Source organism: Chaetodon trifascialis, chromosome 13, assembly GCF_039877785.1.
Source record: "Chaetodon trifascialis isolate fChaTrf1 chromosome 13, fChaTrf1.hap1, whole genome shotgun sequence".
Lineage (NCBI taxonomy): Eukaryota > Metazoa > Chordata > Actinopteri > Chaetodontiformes > Chaetodontidae > Chaetodon > Chaetodon trifascialis.
In genome coordinates, this window is record NC_092068.1 from 14,169,109 (window position 1) to 14,192,529 (window position 23,421).

General features: G+C 44.3%; 3 protein-coding genes across 5 annotated transcripts in view; 1 reads left to right on the forward strand and 2 right to left on the reverse strand.

Moving 5' to 3' along the window:
- antxr1d (ANTXR cell adhesion molecule 1d) overlaps positions 1-3,710 on the forward strand; it is a 40,140-nt gene extending 36,430 nt beyond the window's left edge. Inside the window, exon 18 of the mRNA XM_070977176.1 lies at positions 2,535-3,710. Coding sequence (XP_070833277.1) covers positions 2,535-2,825 — 291 coding nt within the window. The 3' untranslated portion in view covers positions 2,826-3,710. The remainder of the gene's footprint in view (positions 1-2,534) is intronic.
- Positions 3,646-14,479, reverse strand: rrp12 (ribosomal RNA processing 12 homolog). Its single transcript, XM_070977175.1, has 34 exons — positions 14,272-14,479; positions 13,263-13,492; positions 13,026-13,109; positions 12,863-12,939; positions 12,646-12,751; positions 12,438-12,554; positions 12,185-12,323; positions 11,950-12,077; positions 11,764-11,862; positions 11,595-11,686; positions 11,402-11,513; positions 11,055-11,155; positions 10,851-10,965; positions 10,628-10,770; positions 10,429-10,550; positions 10,277-10,341; positions 10,026-10,188; positions 9,759-9,913; positions 9,574-9,641; positions 9,360-9,453; positions 9,096-9,254; positions 8,903-8,983; positions 8,715-8,820; positions 8,243-8,350; positions 7,999-8,156; positions 7,819-7,910; positions 6,581-6,736; positions 6,317-6,489; positions 6,107-6,217; positions 5,916-5,962; positions 5,733-5,811; positions 5,520-5,587; positions 5,347-5,429; positions 3,646-5,241 (listed from the first exon to the last, which is right to left on the reverse strand). Exons 1-34 carry the CDS (start codon positions 14,408-14,410, stop codon positions 5,139-5,141), a joined length of 3,873 nt encoding a protein of 1,290 aa, XP_070833276.1. The 5' UTR covers positions 14,411-14,479; the 3' UTR covers positions 3,646-5,138.
- Positions 14,480-15,032: 553 nt separating this feature from the next.
- On the reverse strand, positions 15,033-22,352 carry ubtd1a (ubiquitin domain containing 1a). 3 transcript variants are annotated; one of them, XM_070978272.1, is made up of 5 exons: positions 22,008-22,352; positions 21,477-21,563; positions 16,918-17,145; positions 16,230-16,415; positions 15,033-16,013 (listed from the first exon to the last, which is right to left on the reverse strand). In XM_070978272.1, the coding sequence occupies exons 1-5, from the start codon at positions 22,057-22,059 to the stop codon at positions 15,799-15,801; spliced, it is 768 nt and encodes a 255-aa protein (XP_070834373.1). In that variant the 5' UTR covers positions 22,060-22,352; the 3' UTR covers positions 15,033-15,798. The 3 variants fall into 3 exon arrangements, with proteins under 3 accessions (XP_070834373.1, XP_070834374.1, XP_070834375.1); XM_070978273.1 differs by lacking the exon at positions 22,008-22,352 and adding an exon at positions 21,671-21,689; XM_070978274.1 differs by lacking the exons at positions 21,477-21,563; positions 22,008-22,352 and adding an exon at positions 19,861-20,312.
- Between the last annotated feature and the right edge of the window lie 1,069 nt (positions 22,353-23,421).

Genomic DNA, 23,421 nt, shown 5'->3' on the forward strand with positions numbered 1-23,421 from the left:
GATTGTTAACCAGGAGCTGGGAGGAGCTCGTCCCGCTTTCTCCCCACATTACTGCTGCTTCACTGCCTCTGCAAACGGCCATCAGCGGGCTGCCAGTTTCTGCCACGCTCCCTGTTCCGTGTTTGATCTCTCCCTGCTGTGTGTGTGCGTGCGTGCACGCATGTGTCACTGTAACGTGTGTGTCAGTTCTCCCGAGTGAGCGTCACACAAACAGATGGGGAGTTGAAAGGCCACGAGCCATATTGTGACAGAAGAGATTCCCTTCTTTTGTCCCCCGAGCTGATGGCACTGATGGCCTCGTCGCACAGACCAGACCAGACCAGAGGGCGGCCACCATCCCTCCGTCCGCACACACAGGCGACACAAATTCAGTTTAACTCCCCTGAATCAGACAGATTTCATTAGCAGACCGAGTTTGCTCAGATACCATGGAACAAAGATCAGCAGCATCTGTTTCAAGTAACAGTTTCACTGGTAACTGCTGTTAACAGCTATCACGGGGACTATTTCTGCCATAGAAAGTAGTTCCGGTGAAAACCGTTTACAGGAAGGTCATGATCCTCATTATCCAGAGCAGTGAAAGTCGGCTGGGCAACTGCTGCCTGGCAGCACGTGGAAGGATTGTGGAGTAGCACCGCTAATTTGAAAATTACACACATACATGAGGAGCAACATAAGCACACAAACAGGATTAGAAATTGTCTTGAGGCTGATCTTTAGTGTAGTTATTGTCACAACAGGGCTGCCACAAGATGTAAGTGATAAACCTTTTGTGTAATTTACCTAAACAGACCCTTAAATACTCAATCTATCTGTTTCTGATCTGCTATCGTGGCGTGAAGTGTTGCACCTTTCAGAGCAGCATATGCAGTCTATGACACGCGTTAACTCTTGTGGGGACACATGGAGCGTCTTCCTTATGCGAGTGGATCGCTGTAATGTCATGCGAGGTGACAGGCAAAGCTGTCAGGTCAGATGTGTGTCTCCGCTCTCTCATCTTTCTCCTGTTTTCTTTACTGTAATGGTGACAAAAGTGCACACACATCAGTTCCCCGTGAACGGCCACAAAGTGTCTGCCTTATGTGTGTGTTTGCGAAAGAAGGGCAAAGTCTTAGGGCTCAAAGGGAGAAACGGAGGCCAGACAGAGGAGTGGTGTGAAAAGGGACGCTGGAGGTGTTTAAGGGGTTTGTTTTTCTCCTAAAAAGGAGCTGAGGGGTTTGAAGTGAACCACCAAGAGGGGAAGTAAAGCAGTGACAGACTTTACAGCCACAGGGGCGCTGACCATCACAAGCAGCACATTGCTGACCTCTCACACAGCTCATCTGTGTACATATCATTTACTTCAAAGTGGAAAAATCTCCTTTCTGCCACTTTTTTGCTGCTCTTTTTGCAACCAATGGTATGTTTCTTTTTGCTGACTTGCAGCCAGCCCCCTAACCTTTCTCCCCCTCTGTTATTCATGAGGCCGAGGTTTCATTCAGGCCATATGTTCTGTTGGAGGCATGCTTACAGTCACACACACACACACACACACACTCATATTCATGAGCTTGTGTTCTCATTGTGTCCATATGCTGTCTCTGGTGTTGTGCTGCTGCTCACAAACTGGCCCTTTCACCACGGCCCAGGCGACAAGACCGGAGCAGTCACCCCCCCAACCGGGTCCCCCCCACTCCATCAATTACACACCCCTCATATACACAAACACACAATGGCCCCCTCAGTCACAAAGCTACTGCTGCTGGGGTCCTCTTATTGGCCCCTGTGTGACTTTAGGGCCTCTCTGTTTAATAAGGTGTTATAATCAGACCACCAAGGGTCTGTGACACAGAGACCTACTCTCCATCCTTCACACACTGACTGAGGAAGACAGGAGTTTGTGTGTGTGTGTGTGTGTGTGTGTGTGTGTGTGTGTGTGTGTGTGTGTGTGTGTGTGTGTGTGTGTGTGTGTGTGTGTGTGTGTGTGTGTGTGTGTGTGTGTGCAGAAGGACGCTATGCAGTGAACAGAGAGGGGAAACCATCAATGAGAACAATAAGAGAAGCGCTCCATTCTCCCGGACTTGTAAATTATGTTAAACGCCAAGGGGCCTCTCTTAACTATTGTGGGGATATTGAAATCTCCCCTTTACATTCCAACAAGTCAAGCACATAAGAGACATAAACCACTTTCTGTTCTCCATCAAGAGGGGCCGAGTCACAGCAGAGGCTCCTACAGACGAGGAGGGGAAAAGGGGAAAGCTGCAGCCCGCAAAAGCGTGTGTGTGTGTGTGTGATTACTTTGTCAGCGCGTGTCTCTGCTAGCATCACAGCGATTGTAGTGCAGGTGTGGACAGAAGACAGAAGCAGCTCTGTTGGCCCCGCGGGCACTTCAGACACACATGCCTCTGTCAGCAGAGCTGGACAAAGACTCCCACAAGCCTCTCTGGCTGGTGGATCTGAGAAGCTCATTGATTTTACACACAGACACACTGCTTTTTAATCTGTATTCTGCGCTGAGGTGATGATTCGTCGCTGTCCGTCTGTGTGTCTTGCAGGGTCGCTGTATTAGTTTCCAACGGGTCAAAGATGGAGAGTCCACCCCGAACAACCAGGCTCCTCCTTGCATGCATCACTCTCCCTCGCCTCCTCCTCCTCCGCCCGCCGAACAGCGACCTCTGGTCTCTAACTCTGTCCCCCGCACGAAGCCTCCGTCGAGAGGGCCCCGCACCACGCCACCCTCCCGCGCACCCCCTCCCGTGTTCCAACCCCCTCCAGGCCCCCCCCCAACTCGCGCACCCCCTGGGCCCCCAGGACCCCCGCCATCTCGACCCCCACCCAGGCTCTGATGATGACGAGAGAGCTTCAAAAACAACTTAAACATAAAGTCATTGCATAAAAAAACATGTCCTCCTTTCAGACAGCAGAGGCGTAAAATCTTATGAGGCCGGAGCTCTGACTCGACGCTCTGTGCTTTGTTGCTGGACAGCAAAAAATATTTATCTGATATCAGAATCAGCTACTGACTTTCATCAAAGGTAACACATTTCTGAAAACACACAAACATTATAGGAAAGACAAGCATGTAGTTACTTGTATGTAGAGTATTAGACGTCATGTGGACTGAAGCGGTGAGAGGAAGTGGAAATTCAGCAAAAAGGATTTATGTGTTGAACGTTGGATTGTGAGTTTGTGCGAGTGATGGTAAATAGACCTGTTTACTTTGGGTTGTACAGACTAATATTGGGTGAGAATGTGGTGAAAACACAGCATGTGGTGAAAGATGGTAACGATGTCGGTTATGTTGGCTTTGGTTTTTAAATGTAAATCTTAGGTTGCTGCAAATCAGTTTCATCATTTTACCTTTTTCAACCAAAGAAACCTTTTTTACATCCTTCTTAAAATCTAGTGTAAGAGCTCAGTGATATTATTGCAACTGCAGGGCAGTTTCTCCATATTTTATTTATTTTAATACAAGCCCTGTCTGCATCTGTTTTCTATTTAGCATCAGGAGAGGTTTTTAAATTTTGAGGAGGGGAAGATCCAGGTGGAAATAATGGAAGCACCCTGATGTATTTGTGGTCTTATAAGCACCTTCAAGTGAAAGATTGCGTTGAAAATGAGTATCTTCAGGGTTCTCCTGTACACAGCATTTACTGACTGAAATGATCATTTGCATTATTTCTTTATTAACAACCTTTTGTGTCTGTCTTCAATAAACAAAGTGTTTTTTTATGTGCTGCCTGACAGTGATTTCTTTTATGGTTATTAAAAGTGTTAAAAAAAATAAGGCATTATATTTCACTAAGACTTTTTTTGCACAGTCACATTGTGAATCAGCTTACAAACACACTGGGTTCGGTGCAACACAGACCTAATGACATATTTATTAGTTAATTGGATATTGCAAGATGCAGCATTTGGTGTCGTTGTGTGGTTCTCCTTAAGCAACGTTAATTAAACTAATTACACTTGCGCTGCTGTCAGGACACTAATAATCTAACCATGACATTTATATAGGTAGCCTGTATAATTAATACTAAATTCTAAGATTATTTCATTGCTTTTGGATTTATTCAAAGTCACATTTTGGATACATCACCGCTCTGAAATAAATCTGTCTCTGCTTCCTTAATTGAAACATCTGGCACACAAGTCCTGCAGTGTACTTCCAGCGGCTTAATGAACGAATTCAAACCAAATTTCTAAAAATGACTTTTTACTTTGTCATTCTGAATTTAAATCTGGAACACAATAAGGTGAGTAGAAAGTGAAACACTCTGAATACCTTCTGAAGCCACTTTATATACATCTAACCTCAGTGCTGATTACGCCTGGCAGGACATCCACAAGCCTCCCCAGACACACCGAGCTCAGGCACAAAAGAGTGCGATTAGGAGGTCAGTCTCTCACTACATGACTCATTTCTCTGCAATCCATCGAGGCAAATGAATCACACGAGGCTCATGGTATGTTAACTCACCCCGCACAACGAGAACCTACAGCCTCTCTCTCCATGCCTTTAAAAGGAGCTGCATTGAAGGCACAGTCACATGAAAACCTAAGCACAGGCTGGAGAGGACTGTGGGCTTCTGATAAGGAAAATTATCAACAAGAAAGTTTTGTTTTATACGTTTCAGGGCAGCTTTACATTTGTGTTTAAATCATCTTTAAATGCATTCATGAAAGCTCTAATGCACTACTGATAAGTCAGATGTCTACAGCGCCCTCAAGTGACCACAAATGACATTACACTTCCCAAACCACTCATGTCTGTCTATACATCTAGACAATGTTCACATGCATATTTATCAAAAAGGAGAGTTTCATCTGATGCACACACAACAGATAACAGTTCAGTGATTATTTTTTGGAAGCCAAAGGAATTTCCATTTGGTCTGTCAACATCCACCGAGGCAGGTAAAGCACACCCAGCACACACACATACACTTACTTCTGGCTGTTGTTAGAGCTGTCTAACGGCAGTCAGAGCATTTGTAGAGCTTACAAAGATGAAACAGTTTAAAAACAAACTGGTTTCACCTTCAATGTCGGTCTGTCTGCAATACACACACATCCAAGGTGCATGTCTACATCTAAGCATGTTTATGAACACACCACCACACACATTCAAGGTCCATTGTGTCATATCATCATGTTCTTCAGGCTTTCCTCTTTCTCTTCTGCATTTTCTTTCCAGACAGCGCCCCCTTCTGGGCTCCTCTCACCATGCCCTTGAACTGGCCCTGCAGCTTGGCGCGCTTCCTGTGAACACACAAAGGATAAAAACATGTTTGCGCCTGGTATTCTCATTTAAATCAAGGCGGAGATGTTCATGAAGATCTATCCTAGCAAAAACATTGCCAGTACCTGCGATTGAGCTGGGCCTTCTTCAGAGGGATGTAAGCGTAAGGATCGAGCTTTCCTGTTTTCTTCACATCTCCTTTTCCTTTCTGAGAGATGTGGGATGACAGAATAAGACACTCAGGATTATAGTTTCTAAGCAACTCCTGCAGTGTGTTTCTGCCTGCTCTTAGACTCACCTTTGACTTGTAGTCTGCCCCGATGTTGTCCTTTCCTCCAAGGGGTCTGTGGATACCAGAACCGCCGGCTGAGAAGAGAAAAAAAAGTGCTTCTTAGTCTAAATTTGTCATGAACACCAAAACCTACCCAAATATTACTCTTAAAAGAGATAATGTAATCCTGAACTCCAGCCTATAACCTGTATGCACAGGCTCATTTATGAACAACTCTACCTTTATATTTGAGCTGGGGTTCAATGTCCATGTCCTCATCAAAGTTGTCATCTTTGAACTTCCTTTTCTGTGTCTTTTTCTGAAGGTGATTATAAAGACACAGATGATGAACAAAAAACAGAAATAAAAACATCTCGACAGCGACAGCAAAGCTCCAGAAATACTGTGTGACACAGCACTCACACTCGTGACTCCGGCCTCTTCTAGGATGTCTTTCATCTCTCCCTCATCTGCGGGGAAGGTTAACGGGTTATTTGCCATGTTGAAATGTAACTCTCGAGGGAATTTTGAAATGTTGAAAACAAGAAAAAAAATGTGTGAATTAGGGCAAAAAAGAGTAAGAGAGGTGGACTACGTGCAGGATTTCCTCTTACCTTTGTCTTTTACATTCTCCTCTTCATCCTCTCTGATGATCAGCCGTCCGTCTGACGTCACCTTGAAGCCGTGCTCAACCCGTGCGCTCTTTTTCAGCGCCGGGTTGGTGGCTAAGAAACAACAAAAAGCAAGTTAACAAACACCATGACACAATATACTGAGCTTTTTTCTTGATAAACACACGCAGGCTCACAGTAACCATCTGTTACCTAGCACTCTCTGGGACACCTTGGGATCCAGGAAGTTAAGTGGGTCATCTTCCTCTCCTTCTTTGAGCCAGGCCCGTCCTTTCTGTGGTTTGCCTGCCTTCTTCTGAGCCTTACCGGCCTTCCCTTCATCCTCTGACATATCACTGTCTGACTCTGCGAGGATGTCCTCAATACTAGAGAGGAGAAGATGGAAGGTTGTTCAGGAGGAGGTGATGTAAATGTATGAGGGAAGGCAGGGTTTTGTGTTTGGGACCAACGGTCTACCTTGCGCTCTTCATTCTCGGGGCCTCCTCTTCGCTCTCGGAGTCGTCCTGCTGCTCTGTTGCCTGCTTCCTCCTCTTGGTGCGAGCCTCGGCCTTGCGGATGTTTGCGAGCACCTTGTGGTGTTCTGCAGGCAGCATGCTCTTCACCAGCTCAAAACTGGAAACACAGCAGATTATGAGACCCAAAAATACACACAGTTCATGACACTGTGCCGTGGTTCAGTTTCTGTTATCCATTAGTTACTTTTTTTACAGTGAAAATCTGTTGAAGACCAACATACTCCATCTTCCCTCTCACTCCTCTCTCTCTGTATTTTCACATCTAAATCAGTGAACTTAAGATTCATTTCAACCAAACCAGAGCTGGTGGTGATTGTTGGATCAGTGATAGACAAACCAAGAACATTTTGGTTGCTTGTTTGTTTTACAATGATAAAATTACTGTTTCTGTAAAGGGAGTCTGGTGGCTTTGGCGATATAGCTGCTGGTTCTGGTTAACCAGAAAGGATCTTACTCTTTAGCAAAAACATCCATCTCTGTAGGGTTACTTTTCATGATGCTGTCAGACACAGACTACATTGACGGTGGACAAACCCCTGGAGGGATTACACTGCAGCCTGTTTCACAGCTGCTGGCTGCAGTGCTCTCGCTCAATACTGAACCACTTTCAAAAAATGTTGTTTCCATTAGTCACTTGGATACCAAAACACGGGAAAACATGGGTCCATAAACAGAGATAACATTGACCGGAATTTCTTCCATTTGTCTGGGACATTGAAATCTTCCAGGATACGTGGACCGGCACCAAATTTTTCTAACAGAAACAAGGAGTACATGTGGAACTGTTTCCTCTTCAGCTGTAACCTCTATTTCCCCAACAATCAGAGTTTATGAGGAGTCACCTGTGCCATCATTAAACAAAGCTCTCCTTTGTTAATGCAAGCATATGATTAGTGTTGGTATGATTGGTATTACTGCTAGCATCTTCCACTGATCTCACCGGACAGTGCTTTAATCAATTGTGTTTACAACAGGACTGTTTTGGTTAACTGGTAGCGGACAAAAAGGGAATCAGCAATCAGAATCATCCCTGATTATCACATATTAGTTCCTAATGAAAAGCAGCACAGACACCAATCAACTCTGGACATTTGTTTTGAGAATACAGTGATTTTTAGACATGCATCATGACACACCACCATGTCGCCCTCAGAGCCACAAGTTAGCTGCAGCACTTACCCAAACTTCCTGATGAACTTTGTGAAGATGTTCTTCAGTTTGGTCCTGAAGTGCCTTCTCACGTCATCTTTGATGCTTCCAACGCCGTCCATCTGAACACAAGACAGAGTGAAGCCTGTATTAAACGAGGGCACAACTCTCTCTTTACAGGACTCATGTATCCATCATGCAGATATCTACCATGACGGTGACATGCGACGCCAGCGTTTTGGGGTCCATGATGAAGAGGATGACCTTGATGAAGCCCAAAGCGGCTTTGACAACCTCTCTGGTCCGAGACGACAGCAACAGACAAACATTGCGCAGCAGCTGCTCCCTGGTGTTCGCCTCAATGGCATCTGGGAAAGAAAAGGTACCACTGTGGTCCACGAATACGAGCGTTCAAAAACACCAGCAGGAAGCAGCTGAAAGTCCGCAGACATACCTTTATACTCAAAAATGAGTCGAGTCAGCGCCAACACTGTACAGGTCATCATGGTAACAGAGCCGGTGAGTCCTGCGTACACCAACACCAGATACTCCTCCATGGCAGCTGGATCACAGGGGAAACGCAGGATTTTAAAACTTCACTTGAAATGAGAAACATCTGTCCACACATATACAAGGCTCGTATGGTTTTTAAAGAGTCGAACTCAAGCACTTTCAAGGTACCTAAACCAAACTCCAGACCTTTATCATCAGCCTTTGATCATGATTATTCAATGCCAGGACACGACAAAAAAAAAATGACATCTCAATAAATGACTTGTGGTTTTTATGGCTGATTGTGTAAATGGAACAGCAGGCGACGCTGCGAGGAGTACATTAAAATTCAAGAATATTTCTAACCTTGAAAACATATTTAAAATTAAGCATTTTCCAAACTTTCAACACTTCACAGAAGGACGACGCGTCACCTTTTGTGTCCCCACAGAAGCGGATAAATGCGTTTCCCATCTCCACCAGCAAAGTGTAGGCGTTCTTACGAGCTCCAACAGACACCTCCTTGGTACATACAATCACCTGGAAGAGACAACGAGCTCATGAAGATGATAGATATCAGTACCCTCTGTGTGTGTTTGCCAGCGCTTCTTTGTGTTTGTACCTCCGGCAGCAGAGTGGTGATAAAGTCTTTGTGCTCTTCGCTGAGCCTCTTCACAATGTGGATCAGACACTTCAGTCTCGGCTGAGAAAAAAGCAACACAGAGAGGAAGACAGTATGAGAGAGCGCTGTAAATCAAGGTACAGTCCCATCCAGCATCTGCTTCATTTTATTTCTCTCCACTCAGCAGTCTCACCCTCTTTGCTGGTGATGAGGCATTTTTCAGAGTCTCCAGCAGGACGGCTTTGAGCGTCTCCAGATTCGCCACCACAAACGACCTACACTCATCGCTCTGTCCTCCGCACATCTCCTCCAGCACACGGTACGCTTTCTTCTGCATGCCTGGCTCTTTGGTCTGCAAACAACGGGACACAGAAGTTAACGAGGAAAAATACTTTGCCTCAATAGCTTTGATTTAAAAAGCGGACAATGCCATGAAGCACACTGTGTGTTCGCTTACCTCCAAATACGGTCTAATCAGCGCAAACGTTTTAGTCATGGTGGCCTCGTCTACAGAGGGAGCCATGGCAACCACCAGGTCCATCATTGATAACCTGAGAGATTAAGGCAAACGGGCGAGTGAGTGCACTGATATCTATTTTAAAGCTGACATGATTTTCTAGCAGTATATTTAGTATATTCATTTATTTTTTATATCCGTATCCATGTCCTACCGTGTGAACTCAGTGGTGTCTGTGCTGATGAGTCTGTCTGTAGCTTTTTGCAGGAATGTACAGACCATCTGAGGATGATGACTTTGATGAGTGAGACAGCAGTGCAAGAAATGTGGCCAATGACAGGACAGTCAGCCCGTCAAAACTGATTAGTTCTGTGTGAAATAAGACTAAACTTAACTCACCTCTGTTTCTGTGACAGTTAAATAGACCTTGATGGTGTCTAGCACAGCCATCCGATACGTGCCGGACTCTCCGGCTGCAGGCTGCTGGCTGTATACGTTGAAGAAGATGGGCAGGAAGTTCTTGGAGAAACGGCCCAATTCTGTCTTTTCCTCTTCTACGGACACAAAAGCAGACACAGCAGGGTTTTGAAACGCCTTGATTCAACGATAAGATGTTGCAGTGGTTTTATGTGTCGTCTCTGTCTGTGAACATGTGCATCTTCCTACCAGTGGAGCAGCTCTTGTTGATGATTGTGCGTAAAGCCTGGCACACTGTCAGTCTGAGGTCTGGCCGTTCGTTAATAGCCATACCGAGTACCCGGGCGATGCCTTTGAAGGACGCCAGCAGGTCCACGGGACATGTACAAAAGCCAGGGAGCATGGTCCAAATCTGAAGGAAACATACAGACACGCACTTCTGAACAGCTCATTCACTGGAACTCTTTAGTCTGAAAACACCAAAGTCAACGTAGAGTTACCTGCAGCTGTAATGTTTGGTAGACTTTGGCCTCAAGCTTCTGTCCTGCGTTCTCTAAGTCTTCAGCTACAGAACAAAAACAGAGTCATCAGTTAATACATATAAAAAAAAAAAAACATGATCACCTCTTTAAGTGTAGCATCACACACGTACCTCTCTGCTTAAGTGTAGAGGCCAGAGGGAGGAAATAAGAAGTGAAGAAGCCGAGGTGTGTGTTCTTAACATGATCCCGTATGACTGGGACCAGCCAGCTGCGTGGGAACTCCAAGTCATCCCTGCAGGGAAAACAACATTCGGTTAAATCACTGTAATGACAAGAAGACCCTTCCACTGGGACTGTGCGTCCACTTACTCGTAGCCGGTGATGTTGAGAGGCACAGCGCCCAGCACAACTTCAGGCCCCATGCTCTCCACAGCGCCTCCTACAGCCAGGTCCAACTCGCCGCTGTAGGGGAAGTGAGGAGTGGAGCGCAGGTCTGCCAGAGACTGCAGGGACTGTCCGGGACACAACAGGCTCAGGCAAATGTCTCCACCTCATTGCTCACATGGTGATCTACAGATATTTGTGACTGTACCTTGGTCATGATGGGGTGAGCTTGTTTCCCTGCAACTCGATAGAAGCAGCCCAGGATCTGCAGCACAAATGGCCAGGAGGCGTGGAAGCGATAGGACAGTCCTTCTTCGACGATGCTGGAACAACGCACACAGCCGTCATTATCATAATGACACTACAAAAAACCTGAGTGGGGGGTGGGGGGTAGCTTGGTTAGAGAACTCACCGAAACATTTTGCAGATATATGAGGGGTTCCCTGCAGAGGCTGTGGCAGTGATTCTGCCCATTTCCTTCATGCAAGGGGCCACACATTCAGTCAACAAAGTCTGAAACCGTTAAGTAAATCACCAATTAGGGCCTGCACATACTGTGAAACATGAAAATCAGCTGACTCTTCTGTAAAATGTCCTTATCCTGTTAGGAAGATTAACTAATTTTGCAGACTTCCCCATCTGAAATGCTTCTTTAAAGATTCAATTACATTACAAGGCATACTCTGAGCCTAGCAAGCCTCCACAAACAAAAACATCTTCATCAGTTTGAGTTCATTCACGTGAAGATAATGTCTTTACCTTTAGTGTGTTGGTGGCTGCAGAAACCACCTGAGTGTGAGGTGACAACAGGCAGGAAATGGTGGCAGAGAAGAGGCGAGGCAGGTGACCCAAACTCAGAGAACTCTGCAAACTAGACAAAAACACACAGACTGTCGACAAATATGACTAAAAGACACACAATTAACAGGATTTACATGAACGGCTTTGTTACCTTGCCAGGTGAATGTGTGCTTTCTCCATGACAGCGAGCCAGGCCAGCAGAGGCTGCAGGTCGTTCTCGCTGGGCAGGTAGTCATACAGCGCCTGAGGATGACAAGCAGCTATTAGCTTTCACACCGCATTATGTCTTCAGCCCATTTGTGCTGTTTGTGCTCCCTCACCGTGATGATCTGTGCATTGAGTTCTGGTGAGACGGTGGACGCATTCGGCTTCCCGCTGAACAGCTTGTGAAAGGCCTGCATGGCGCTCGCCGTCACCAGCTGCAAACAGAAAAAGCTCCATATGAGCGCCCATGGAGATGAACGAAGGGTATCTGGCAGCACCTATGAAAGTCTCCGTGCTCTCACCACATGGCTGAGTGTCATCACTCGCAGCAGAGTCTCACAGCAGGACTTGACGGCCCCCAGAGGAAACGTCCCCATCAACTCCTTTAGGAGACCCAGCACATGAAGCGTGGTTGTGTCCTCTTTGCTGCCTGAGGAGGGGAAAGACCAGACATAAACCACAACTTGTTGGACAAACACAGAATCACATAAACTTTTATCTTCATCAGAGCAAACAGCATTGAGCATGCTGTGTTACCTCCTGCCTGCTCCATTTCTTTGATGCAGAACTTGGCTGTGGTCACTGCAGCAGGGTGATGGGCTGGTGCGTTGTCTTTAAACAGGAAGTCACTACCTCTGAGAATGGAGCAAACGCCTTGCTGTGCTGCTTTACGGACCTGACAGGAAAAACATACATTGAAAAACAAACTGTACAATTTCAGCATCTCATTGTATATTAGATCAACATGTCATGCTGCTGTGGCAGTCACTAGCAGGTTGGTGAGACAGACCTTAGGCTTGCTGTGCACTGTGAAGCTAAGGAGGCCGTGGTAAGCCTGAAGAGTAGACGGGTAAGTCCACACAGACACATCCTGTTTCCTCAACAAAGTGGCCAGGCATGACAGGATCTGTAGGTGCAAGAATGAATAAATCAGCCTTTGCCGCAGGTTAACAATGAAAAATAAAAAGACAAACAGGCTCAGAGATAAGTCTGCTCACCCATCTCAGAGCCGAGGCGGTCTCAGACGTGGCCTCTTTAGACATGATGTCCATCAGAGCCTTGGTGGTGTCTGAGAACTTGGACATAAGCACTGGAGCAGGAACCCTAGAAAAACACAACACACCAATCAGATGAGAAACATTTCCACTCATATCCAATTAGCCTCAGCGTGTGAAGTGGTTTTGTTCTGGAGGACAAGAGTTGTTAAAGTCCAACCGTTTCATGACGAGGTTGAGGAGGTACGCCACCGCAGCCTGCGACTCTGCTGAATCCACAACCTCCAGCGTGGTCATCTACGAAAAGGACACCTGTGTTCACTCACTTTTCATCACACCATAAGTTATTCTGTAGTGAAGACACTGAAAAAGGCAGCACTCACCAAAGCAGCAAAGTACTCTGTCTCAGTCTCCTTCCCCCCTTGACCACGGATCACCTCTGTAACAGCTGCCAACACTGCACAGATCTGTGACACACATCAGGCGAAATGTTGTCAACAATTTTTCAGTGCTGCCCTCGGTTATTTAGCTTTTGCTCCTGATGTAAACATCACAAATCAGTCATTTAAATGTGATTTTGTGAGTGTGAGTACGTGATCTACCATCAGTACGACACCTACCTCTTTGTGAGCAGCAGAGTTTGACTCCCAGTACCGCTGCACCTTTCTGAAGGTCAGGTTGGAGCAGTCCGACAGGCCACTGAGGAAGGTACCCGAGGTCCTTTCTGAAAACGCCTCATCGGGCTCCTCTTCCATACAGGCATCTTTACGGCCGCCTGCACTGAGCTCCAGCGGTCCTGCCTGCAGCTCATTGTGCAGCTTAAGAGCATCAACTGTTAGATCACTCTTTGCTGTGGGGATAAAAATACCACTGCATTAAGCTGACCTCCCCATGAGACAAATGAAAGCCATCCTCGAGCACGATGGGGTCAGATACAGGTCAACGGCATAAACAAGACTGTCACAGGCAAGACAACTACAGCACTGTCTTTGTTGTTTTTGCTCTATAATCCAGTACGCTGAATCTGACAGGAAATAACCACAAGAACTGAACTGCAGCACAAGCCTCACCAGGAAGTTACTGATGATGTCTATGGATCATTTACCTACAGCTGCAACCAAATACCACATATGATGCACATATTATTCGAATGCATTTGGCACTCTGAAATTGGTGAGTTTTATATGTACATAAATGGGGCAATGTGTGGATGTAAGCATCTTAACATTGCGGCTGACTGCAAACTAAATGTTTGTCTCTGGCCTAATAAATATAAGCTGTTTGCACTGTTACTGTCAAGGCTGTTCATTTCAGGGTGCGATCTGTATAGAATGAGCAGTAATGAACAGTTATTTTACTCTAACGACACTGTTAAAAATGTGTGTCTATGGCTCACACAGCCACAAACACACCGCAGTTGTTCACGTTTCAAATCGAAGACTAATCCGGCTGACCAGTAATTTCAGCTGCCGGGCAGACAGTGAACGGACGAGACAAACAGAGATATTTCCTGTGGATAGCATTTAATGTCGCAGAATATAAAGTTAGCTCGGGCTGTTGAGGAGTTAAATGGCTGACGCTAGCTAACGTTAGCACTAGCCACAGACCCACGTGTGATGGGAGGCTCACCGGTGGGTCGGCTGAAGAAGCGGCTTTTAGCAGCCTGCCGGAAACGACTCGTCTGCGGATTGGAGTCGCTACTGTGTCCTTTCTTCCACCGTTTGAGTTTCGATCCTGTCCCAGATCGAAGTTTCCCCGACTTGACCATTTTCGGGGCTGAAAATAATCACGCTCCTCCAAACTGTCTGTGCAGCCACAGATGACGCTGTCGCTCGGCAATGACGTCACGGCCGCACTCACGTGTCTGGCCTGACCTGGATGTCGTTTTGCCTGTAGATGGCGCCATTCAACACTAAACAACATGCACCACATTAAACAAACAAACAAACAAATAACAGCTGCTGAGTTCACATGAGCGAATCCATCAGGACTGAGCAGCTATTACTGATGAAGACCGTGTGATGCGGTTAGAATCGTCAGAAAAAGCTAGTGGACCTTGAATTTTGATTGTCTACAGCTGTTTCCAGGAAAGGGAAGGGAAGAGATCCATTTCCATGACAAGTGAGCAAACTGATGAACGCTGTGGGTAAAATAGTTGAAAGCTCCAGAAAATGCTACTAAGTGCACCTTCATCTGGGTATATGTCTGTTTAGTCCAACATATACATTCTTTTAGTTTGTACTTACCATCTATCCCTTAAACCATCTTATGATCCCTCAGATTTACCTAGGGAACCTTTGATTGGTTGGGAACCACAGCTTTGGGATAAGTTTTGACTTGAAACATTTCTATAGAGACTTGTGGTGCCAAAGAACCAGGAAATCGGAGAATGACTTTAAAATTACAATATTTATTGATAAGTTATTCAAGTACAGTGAGCATTTTTGTACAGAAGACTGCAGTATCATGTTTAGAGTGATGAAATAAAAAACAGGTCTGATCATCTATTGCCTTTTAGAAAGGCGCCTTCCTTACATTCCGTGTCTTTATTATGAATATACAGCTGTGACTTGAAAATGTAGTGTGCATATAGTTACATGACCAAACAACACACATTGAAACTGATATTTACATTTTCCTTTTTCCCTACAGTTTTCTGCCATCCTTACTCTACTTCTCAAATCGCGTGACAGAAATCTTTCAAAGAGAGAGAGAGAGAGAGAGAGAGAATGTTTTTTCCTTACCCGGATCCCCATATTCAGTTTATCGATAAGCAAAAGTAACACACATGACAAGGAGGGGAGCCGTGTAAACAATAGAGCTGTGAGTTGATGTCCAGACAGACAGACAGACAGACAGACAGACAGACAGACAGACAGACAGACAGACAGACAGACAGACAGACAGACACTGGGATGAGGATCTTAGGACTCTACTCTTCATCTAAAGTGTTTCAGTGCTTTTCAATATTCTTACTTCATTTGGAAAAAGGAAAAAAATACAAAAAGGAGCAATATAAAAGCAATATCTTATATAAAAATGTACACAAAATTCCACTGCAATACCAACAGGAAAATGATTTCAGGCCCTACTCCTGCACCCCTCTCTGACACGTCCTTTATATTTTATTCACTCCACAGCCTTCAGTCTCGCCCCTCAGTTAGCTATAACTGGAGGGTTCATATTGACGATCACTTGGACGACAAAGTCCTTCTGGATCTTGGCGTCTTGCAGACGAGTCTTGTCGGTCAGGAGCTTCCCGGAAAAGAACCACCTCTGGCGGGTCACGTCTATTTCTTCCTGCTCTTCCAACTGCTTCTTGAGCTCAGCGATGGAGTCCGCCATGCTGGCTGTCAGACGCACATCCTTTCCTGAGAAAAGCACAAGGCATAACCAGAGTTGACACAGATTTCGGAACGAGCTGTGAGACACACTAAAAAGCGATGAATTATACATCAGTCTCCAGCCTAGATGAGACGAGATGCCATGAAATGTCACATGCATGGGGCGAGCTGCATAACACGTAGTTCTTTAGATTTAAATGTCATGTTATACATACGTTATAGGTCATCCTGAGTGATTCTTACCTGTTGACATTCGCACCCGCAGCTGGAACTCTTGTCTGCACGGAGGGGGTTGAGCTTGTTTTTGTGTGGATTCAGAAACCTTGCTCTCGCTGCACGTTTCACTGATGAGATTGACGGGCGGGGCTAAAGTGTAGGCCGGGAGCTGGTAACGGTTGCCCAATTCATCGTAACTCTCTGTGAGAGAGCCTGCGGAGGGAGACATGACCTACATAAACCACAGCTTTCCAAAAACCTTTGTAACAAGAACAGCAAAAACTATAACCCTGATACAAAAACCTCTTATCTACTCCCAACCATTGTGAATAAACCAGAGGCATCACTTGCATCACAATTACATGAACAACAACCAGTGTCCTCATACTGGTAAAGTGGTTAAAACAACAGTAGATGCAGTAAATCTGTGCAAACAGAGGTTTTTTTTTATCTAACTCTGTCAGGGCTTTCTGTGCACCAATCCGTTCACAGTGGTCACGCAGCACTGCGACTATTATGTAACTATTACAGCAGTAATCTCTGAACAACTGATGAATGGGATTCTGCAAACTGTCCTTTGACATTTTGAGCATTATTACAGTGAGTTATATCCTTGCGCTGGAACTTCTGGGACATTTACAGCTTACAATTGATAGCTGGATGAAGCACATTTCCATATCTGAGAGAGGGTGTGTGCGCGTGTGTGTTTTCGTACCGTGCGGCAGAGTAATGCAGGCTCCATCCACTATAGCCTGTGCTAGCTCCAGGTCATTGCACTCTGCAGCCAGGGCTGCTGCTCTGAGTGCATCCCAGATCTCTTTCCGTCCGTCAAAGGCTGGAGCCGTGTCCCAGAACTCATCTCTCTTACTCCTCAGCTGGCCCTCCGTCATCGGATACTCACTCTTCCACTTTGGACGCTCCTTCTTGAGGGGTTCATTGCGTCCTGACAGAAAAGAGAAGGCTGTGTTCAATGATCTGTTCGACAGTCATGTAAACAACTTTTATTTTTCAAAAGGTGCCAGGAACTACATTTGCAGTAACTTTTTGCAGCTAATTTACCCCACTGATATAATGGCTGCAGCTACAATGGATTACAGGGCAGTAAAAGTCAGTATCTGGTAGTGAAGATCTGATAAACCTACTTAGTGTGCAGAATGGTCAGCTCAGGTCGCAACTGCTATAAAAAGGGTGAGCTCTTCACCTTTACCAAGAAATAAGGCACAATAAATAAGAAATAAGAAGCAGTTTTGTGTGATTCAAATGTGTTACTAACATACTGCCCAAACCAAGGCGCTAATTTCTAAATTAAAACATTTCTTGGTTTGAATTTATGGAAGACACATTAGAGACGCTAAGTGTTTCAAATGTTCTCTAACTTTACTGTTTAATGTTCACTTGATCACGTAAACACCAGTGAGGTCAGACAAGGACAAAAAGGCTCATCTTAAGACACTGAAGGATCGTCAGTATTTGATGAAAACAGCTGCTGAAAATGCACAACGTGTGCACCCTCTTGCAACTACGATAGCACAGGTTCATTTGCCATATAAAAGTAAAGAAAAGCCAGTTATTATTATGCATGTACTCCTCTTTGTCAGAACTCCAGCAGCACATAACCTGAGTAATTTTATACTTTCCATACTGGCATATAAGGTGTATATCCGTTTTACCAGCATACCAAGAAAGTCTCTTTGATTCACAGAGGGAGGGAAATCAAAGTGATTATTTATAGTGCTGTGGATTACTGCAGTGGGTAGTAACACATACATGTGAACTGACATGCGCGCGCACACACATACACATACACACACCAGTGGATTATAGGCAGTAATCAGGTTCCACATAACAGGATTTATCTGTCCCTATCCCATAAGGCATTGGGTTGAGAGATGAGCACTCTTTGGCCAGTGGAAGACAGACTTCTGTGGTGAAGTCTAAAACTACGAGCACATGGAAAAACAAACGCAAAGCTTCTACACATTAATTCAAATCTGATCATATTCCTGAAATGTAAAACATCTATTTTTCTGTCTTGTATCTGATGCAAAATGTCTCATAAAAAAAACAGATGTTTGCATCTGTTTACTAAGTTGGGCATAGGGTGACATCCCATCATGCAACATGCACAGATTGAAATAATTTTCTTTGCCATAAACAACGCAGGCCACAAAATAATGATGAATGTGACACCATGACCTTGAGAGATAAGAGTTTCAGGTTGTCACTTTGGATTTATGTAAGGTTTATTTTTTGCAAGTACGCCTACATACACATTCATTCAGGAGTACACGTTTTATAATTTACATTTTATGCATAAGAAACAAAGCAGCTTTTTCAAAATTTTCAAAGCCATAATTATAAAATAACAGACGTCTGGAAAAAATAATTAATAATAAATGTACTCAATATTGCCCTGATGAAGTGTCTGTGACATTATGCTAAAGAATATTCTACACTTTTTGCTTTTCTTGCAAAAAACATGGGTTTTTAATGTCCATATCTACTTTTGTTAGCATGGACAGGCAGCTGCAAAGTTGCTATTAGCCAGCCAGCCAAACAAATGCAAATATTATGGTCGTCTGGAATCCTAACAAGCAACCTGACTGACAGGAAGGTACACTGAGATAATTGCAAGGTTTCTCTGATCTGCTGTCATGACAAAATGAATTTAAGAAGTATGCACACAACAGCTACAGTACAGAGAAACAACTGTCAAGCCTGAGTAACCTGAAACACATTCCGAGACCAAAACCCAAAACTCATTCTTCGGTTTTTACTCTGACGTGACAGTAGGTAGGTTTGGTTTGGTGCTGACTAGAATGAGGCGGATGTAATCAGTGAGGACGACCTGCATGACAGGAAGAATGTTTTTCCCACTTAACTGCTGTAGCAAGTCAGTGAGCCTGAGTGATGGTGTAAGAGCTGGTGTGGAGAATGCGCGTCCACAGAGATCAGCTTTGACAGCGCGTCGTCAGCTGTAAGCAGCTACCTGGAACCTAAGCTTAGAATTTCAAATGAAGTCAGTGGATCAAGTTGTTTTTTTCTTTGAGATTAAATATTCCCGGTGGATGGCAAAACTACCTGATGATTTAATTTGTTATGTCACTGAAAGCGGTATTTTTGGGCTATTATTGCTGCACCATTCCTATACATAATAATGACTTAAGAAGTGCAATTAGCAGTGATAGTCGTAGTATTTCTGTGTTTAGCGTGGTGCATATGAAACAGCACAAGTAGGCATTTACTGCTGGAAAACACATTAACTCAGAAATATCAGCATGTAAGTTCATGAGCAACCATTTCCTAAATAGGCCACTGCAACCCCAATTGAATTAAATCAGTCTCACATCTCCATCATCAGTGAACCTCTCCATGAATGCAGGCATCTCAATTAGAGGTTGAAACATGGATGCTGACAAGTATATATACCTCTTTCTACTTGTTTTTCATGCATTTTTTTTAGCCATTTTGCATTTGTTCCGTTTCATTTTCAGTATGCATTGTTTTTGTTCTAAAAACCTAAACACGATAAGAACAGCACAACATACACAAAGCCCTTGGAGACAAATTACGGCACAACTCAGTGAGCAGCAAAAACATGAAAACAGCAAAACATGAAAATATTTCTTTCAACCCCGTCACAAAAATCTGTACTTACTCTTCAGCAAAATCCTAAAGGGTGTGTTTGGAGTGTGATGGTAGTTGTATTCTCTGGAGTTTGGTACTCCCATTGCTGATTGTTCCCTGAGGTTTGAAAAGTCAGTTTAAAGTCCGCATTAATGAGCTCCAGAGACCGACCCCGACGAAGACGACTGCCCTGCTGTGTCCACACAGCTTCCTGCAATAACTGACAACCACCTGATCTAGTTTGCCACGATGTGCAGACTCAGGTTCAGAGCTCAGTTAACAGTCGTGACACTTCCCCAGTTGCTTAAAAGTGACCACAATCCCTTCACTTATATCCCTTCTAATAACAAACCCTACGCAACCCCAAAATACCCCAGCATCAATTCATGGAAAGAGGTTGAGTTTAAAGGGAGAGTAAGTTGAGTGTCCAAGGTAGGAGGTAGCTTCTTTAGACAAGTGGCCTAATCCTATCAGCTCTATTTAGAGGCAGGACAGGAATACCCAAAGGCAACATGCTAAACCTATTAACAGACAATAAACCCTGGTCAGGCTATTACAGTCTGAAGGAGAAGCTACTGTACTTCTGCGAACCGCCTCCAACAGGTGATTGCTTTTCTTGACACAGACTGCTATTTATATGTATAAATACAAATCTGTCTCTTGGATGCTACATTTTCCACAACTAATACGCAGGCACTTAATCACAGAAGCCTTCGACTGGCAGCCCGCTGCTCCTGGTCTGCTGTGGAGGAAGGACTGACCATGGATGGGTCAAAAAGCGGGAAAGAATTTCACAATTGCATGGCGTGTGCAGTTTCCCCCCTCATCTATGCATGTTGTGTGTAACGTGACAAATAAAGGAATTCTTCTTCTTCTTCTTCTTTTGTGTTCGCATCTCACGGTAGTAGAACGTCTGAGTGTACGGGCATGATCTGAGAAGCCTGTCTTGTAGGTAAATTCTCTCTCTGTATATAAATATGTTTCACAGCAGGTCAACATAAGGCAAATCATGCACCAAGTAGGTCAAAGTGATACGAAAACTCTCTGTGTAGGCCCCGGCTGCTGCTCAATACATAATGCATGACAATCCAGCTGAGTGCACAGCTGCCTTTTTTCCACAAGCAATGGATTGACCGGTGTTTATATAAAACACTGTCCTGCCAGGGCAGGTCCCCAGCGCAGATTAGACACATGACTAAGCCTTGACGCCTGAGACAGTAAGCTCCCAGACTGAGAATGACGTCCACGCAACAGGGATGTAGCGAGGAGTCCTGCCCACCAACCTGCATGTTATCATAAATACATGAATTGTTAAGGCTTCATCTGGCTGGTGCTACATGTGTATGTATATCGCCATGCACTCTCACTCTCTGCAAGGTGTAATATTGTGAAAATCACTGTTGTACTGATTTTACAATATTCCCTGATATGATTATGTGTCTGCTACCACCTTTCATCTCATTTGTAACAACACACACACGCACACTTAGCTCACACTCGCTCAGCATGCAAAAATAAATGCATAGAAACTGCTTTATTTCCAGCTTCTGGTTCAAGAACATCATCTCTGATGCTTAAAGCACTTGTGCTTGTGCAGTCTAATGCACGCCAGTCCAGCATACAGTCCAATGTGTTCCAGCTTCTTACCTCCACGTTTTTTGCTCCTTGTTGAGCTGCGGGCACTCCCTTGTCCATCCATCCTACTCCTCCCTACACAGCCTCCCATCACTGTCCCTATACATTCCACACCAAGGAGAAAAATCATCAGTCTATCTACACATTTGCCACATATTCAACTATGAACGCTTTAAACTGCAAATGATCGTGTCGGATAAACTAACAGTTAACGATGATGTCAAATTATTTGCCTTATACGAAAAGCATGATAAGGGAATAATGACAGCTCAGCACTCCTTGTTCCTCTGAGGTCAGACAAGCTGCGATGTTTACGTCACGTGTACTGCCAGCTGACGGGGACACGCGCCTGAACCTCATGCAGCCACTGCTCTGATTTTCCATTCACATATCAAAAAACACACGTTAATGCACTGTAACAATTTACTATCTGTTTGCATTTTATACATCCGACGGGATTTGATTCATTTGCAGTCTTATTAGTAGCAGGCTTTTTGCTATATCACTTTTTTTTTTTTTAATGCTGTGATTAATTTTACCTACCGGAAATCCAGTCTGCTAAATTATGCATTCGTCTGCAGTTTGCTTGCCACATCCGAACTTGCTCCCAAGTGAAGTTATCACTGGATCCTGTCGCGATGATCAGCAGAAGATGCGAGTCAGCAGGTTGACTGACACAAGCCGGGAGCAGTGTGTCCGTGCAGGGCTGGCGGGCTGGTGATCAGTGTGGCCCTGCAGAGCCTCCGCGAAATCTCAGCAGCTTCTCCCCAAAAACGTGCACTCAACATCCGAAGTCCCCCCGAATCATAATGGATGGAGCTCAGGCGCACAAGGCGTTTGCGCTGATCTAGAATTAAATCCTTTTCAGCCTGCACGCATGCGCATCTTAGATCAATTGGTGTATCTTGCGTCAAGCTCAGAGTAAGAGCGGAAATTGAGAAATGACCCCTCCAGAATAATAGTGTGAATTGAAAATAATTAGCGAGTCAGTTTTAATACATAACGATAAGTCGATAAACTAAATTGTGCCGTGTCATTATAATTAGAGTACTGTCCAACACATGTATACAAGACATACATTTCATTATGTGAAGCACGTGGTGCTTGTGACTTCTTTATTGTAAAGCACTTTGAACTGCAGTTCATGTACGAAAGGTGCGATGCAAATAAAGTTTATGATGATTAGTTATGTGTGCGTTAACTGGAGTTTCATTGTGAAATTCCAAAGGAAGTTGCTGTTGTTTCGTTAGTCCTGTGTCATGTGACGTTTACCCTTTTTTAAATATGGCATTTGCAGTGAAACCAGGAGTTATGTTACTCATATTACTTAAAAATGAAGAAATCATCTGTTGTTTGCTTCTCCTCCTACAAAGTGAAAAGTCTCACTTTTGAAAAGATATTTTTTCGCTATTTTAACAGCCTAATACACTGCAAAAAAAAAAAACAAGGAAAAAGAAACGTATGTTCAAGATTATTTTGTATGTCGCCTGAATAAAATTAAGTAGTTTAAGTTTAAAATGATATTTTGCTTCCCATACTGGCAGGAAGTAAATGTCATCTGTTTCTTGTTCTTGGTAAACCAAAATGAACTCTACGTATAAAGCCTATCCATTGTGCATTTATAGTACATGCAGGTAAGGATAAAAATAAAAACACCTTCAGGAACCTGATAGTAGGGGGATTGTCGTCAGCATTTTGAAAAACTTCCTGGCTACTGAATCTGCTGGAGTGTGTAGGTTATTGTCATCTTGTAATAAGAGGATCTAACGTATGGACATACTTGCACCAAATAGATTATTTGTAGCCTATCATTTGGTCATTATAAATCTATGCCAAGCATTCATCACAGCATGTCACTCTGAATGGCAGCCCAAGCAATCACAACCGCATTCAGCAGTTAAACAACAGAAATCTTGAAATTCAAAATAGTATAAAACATCAATATATGAAATTACCA

Bases quoted from the DNA above. Each gene is read 5' to 3' on its own strand.
- ubtd1a (XM_070978272.1), bottom strand. From the start codon at position 22,059: ATGTGGCAAGCAAACTGCAGACGAATGCATAATTTAGCAGACTGGATT. The intron at 21,564-22,007 runs GTAGGTAAAATT...TGGAATGTATAG, and splicing joins TTTAGCAGACTGGATTTCCG to GGACAGTGATGGGAGGCTGT. The intron at 16,014-16,229 runs GTAAGAATCACT...TGCTTTTCTCAG, and splicing joins GCGGGTGCGAATGTCAACAG to GAAAGGATGTGCGTCTGACA.
- rrp12 (XM_070977175.1), bottom strand. From the start codon at position 14,410: ATGGTCAAGTCGGGGAAACTTCGATCTGGGACAGGATCGAAACTCAAA. The intron at 11,687-11,763 runs GTGAGGGAGCAC...TGTCATCCTCAG, and splicing joins TCAATGCACAGATCATCACG to GCGCTGTATGACTACCTGCC. The intron at 10,551-10,627 runs GTAAGTGGACGC...TTTTCCCTGCAG, and splicing joins CTCAACATCACCGGCTACGA to GGATGACTTGGAGTTCCCAC.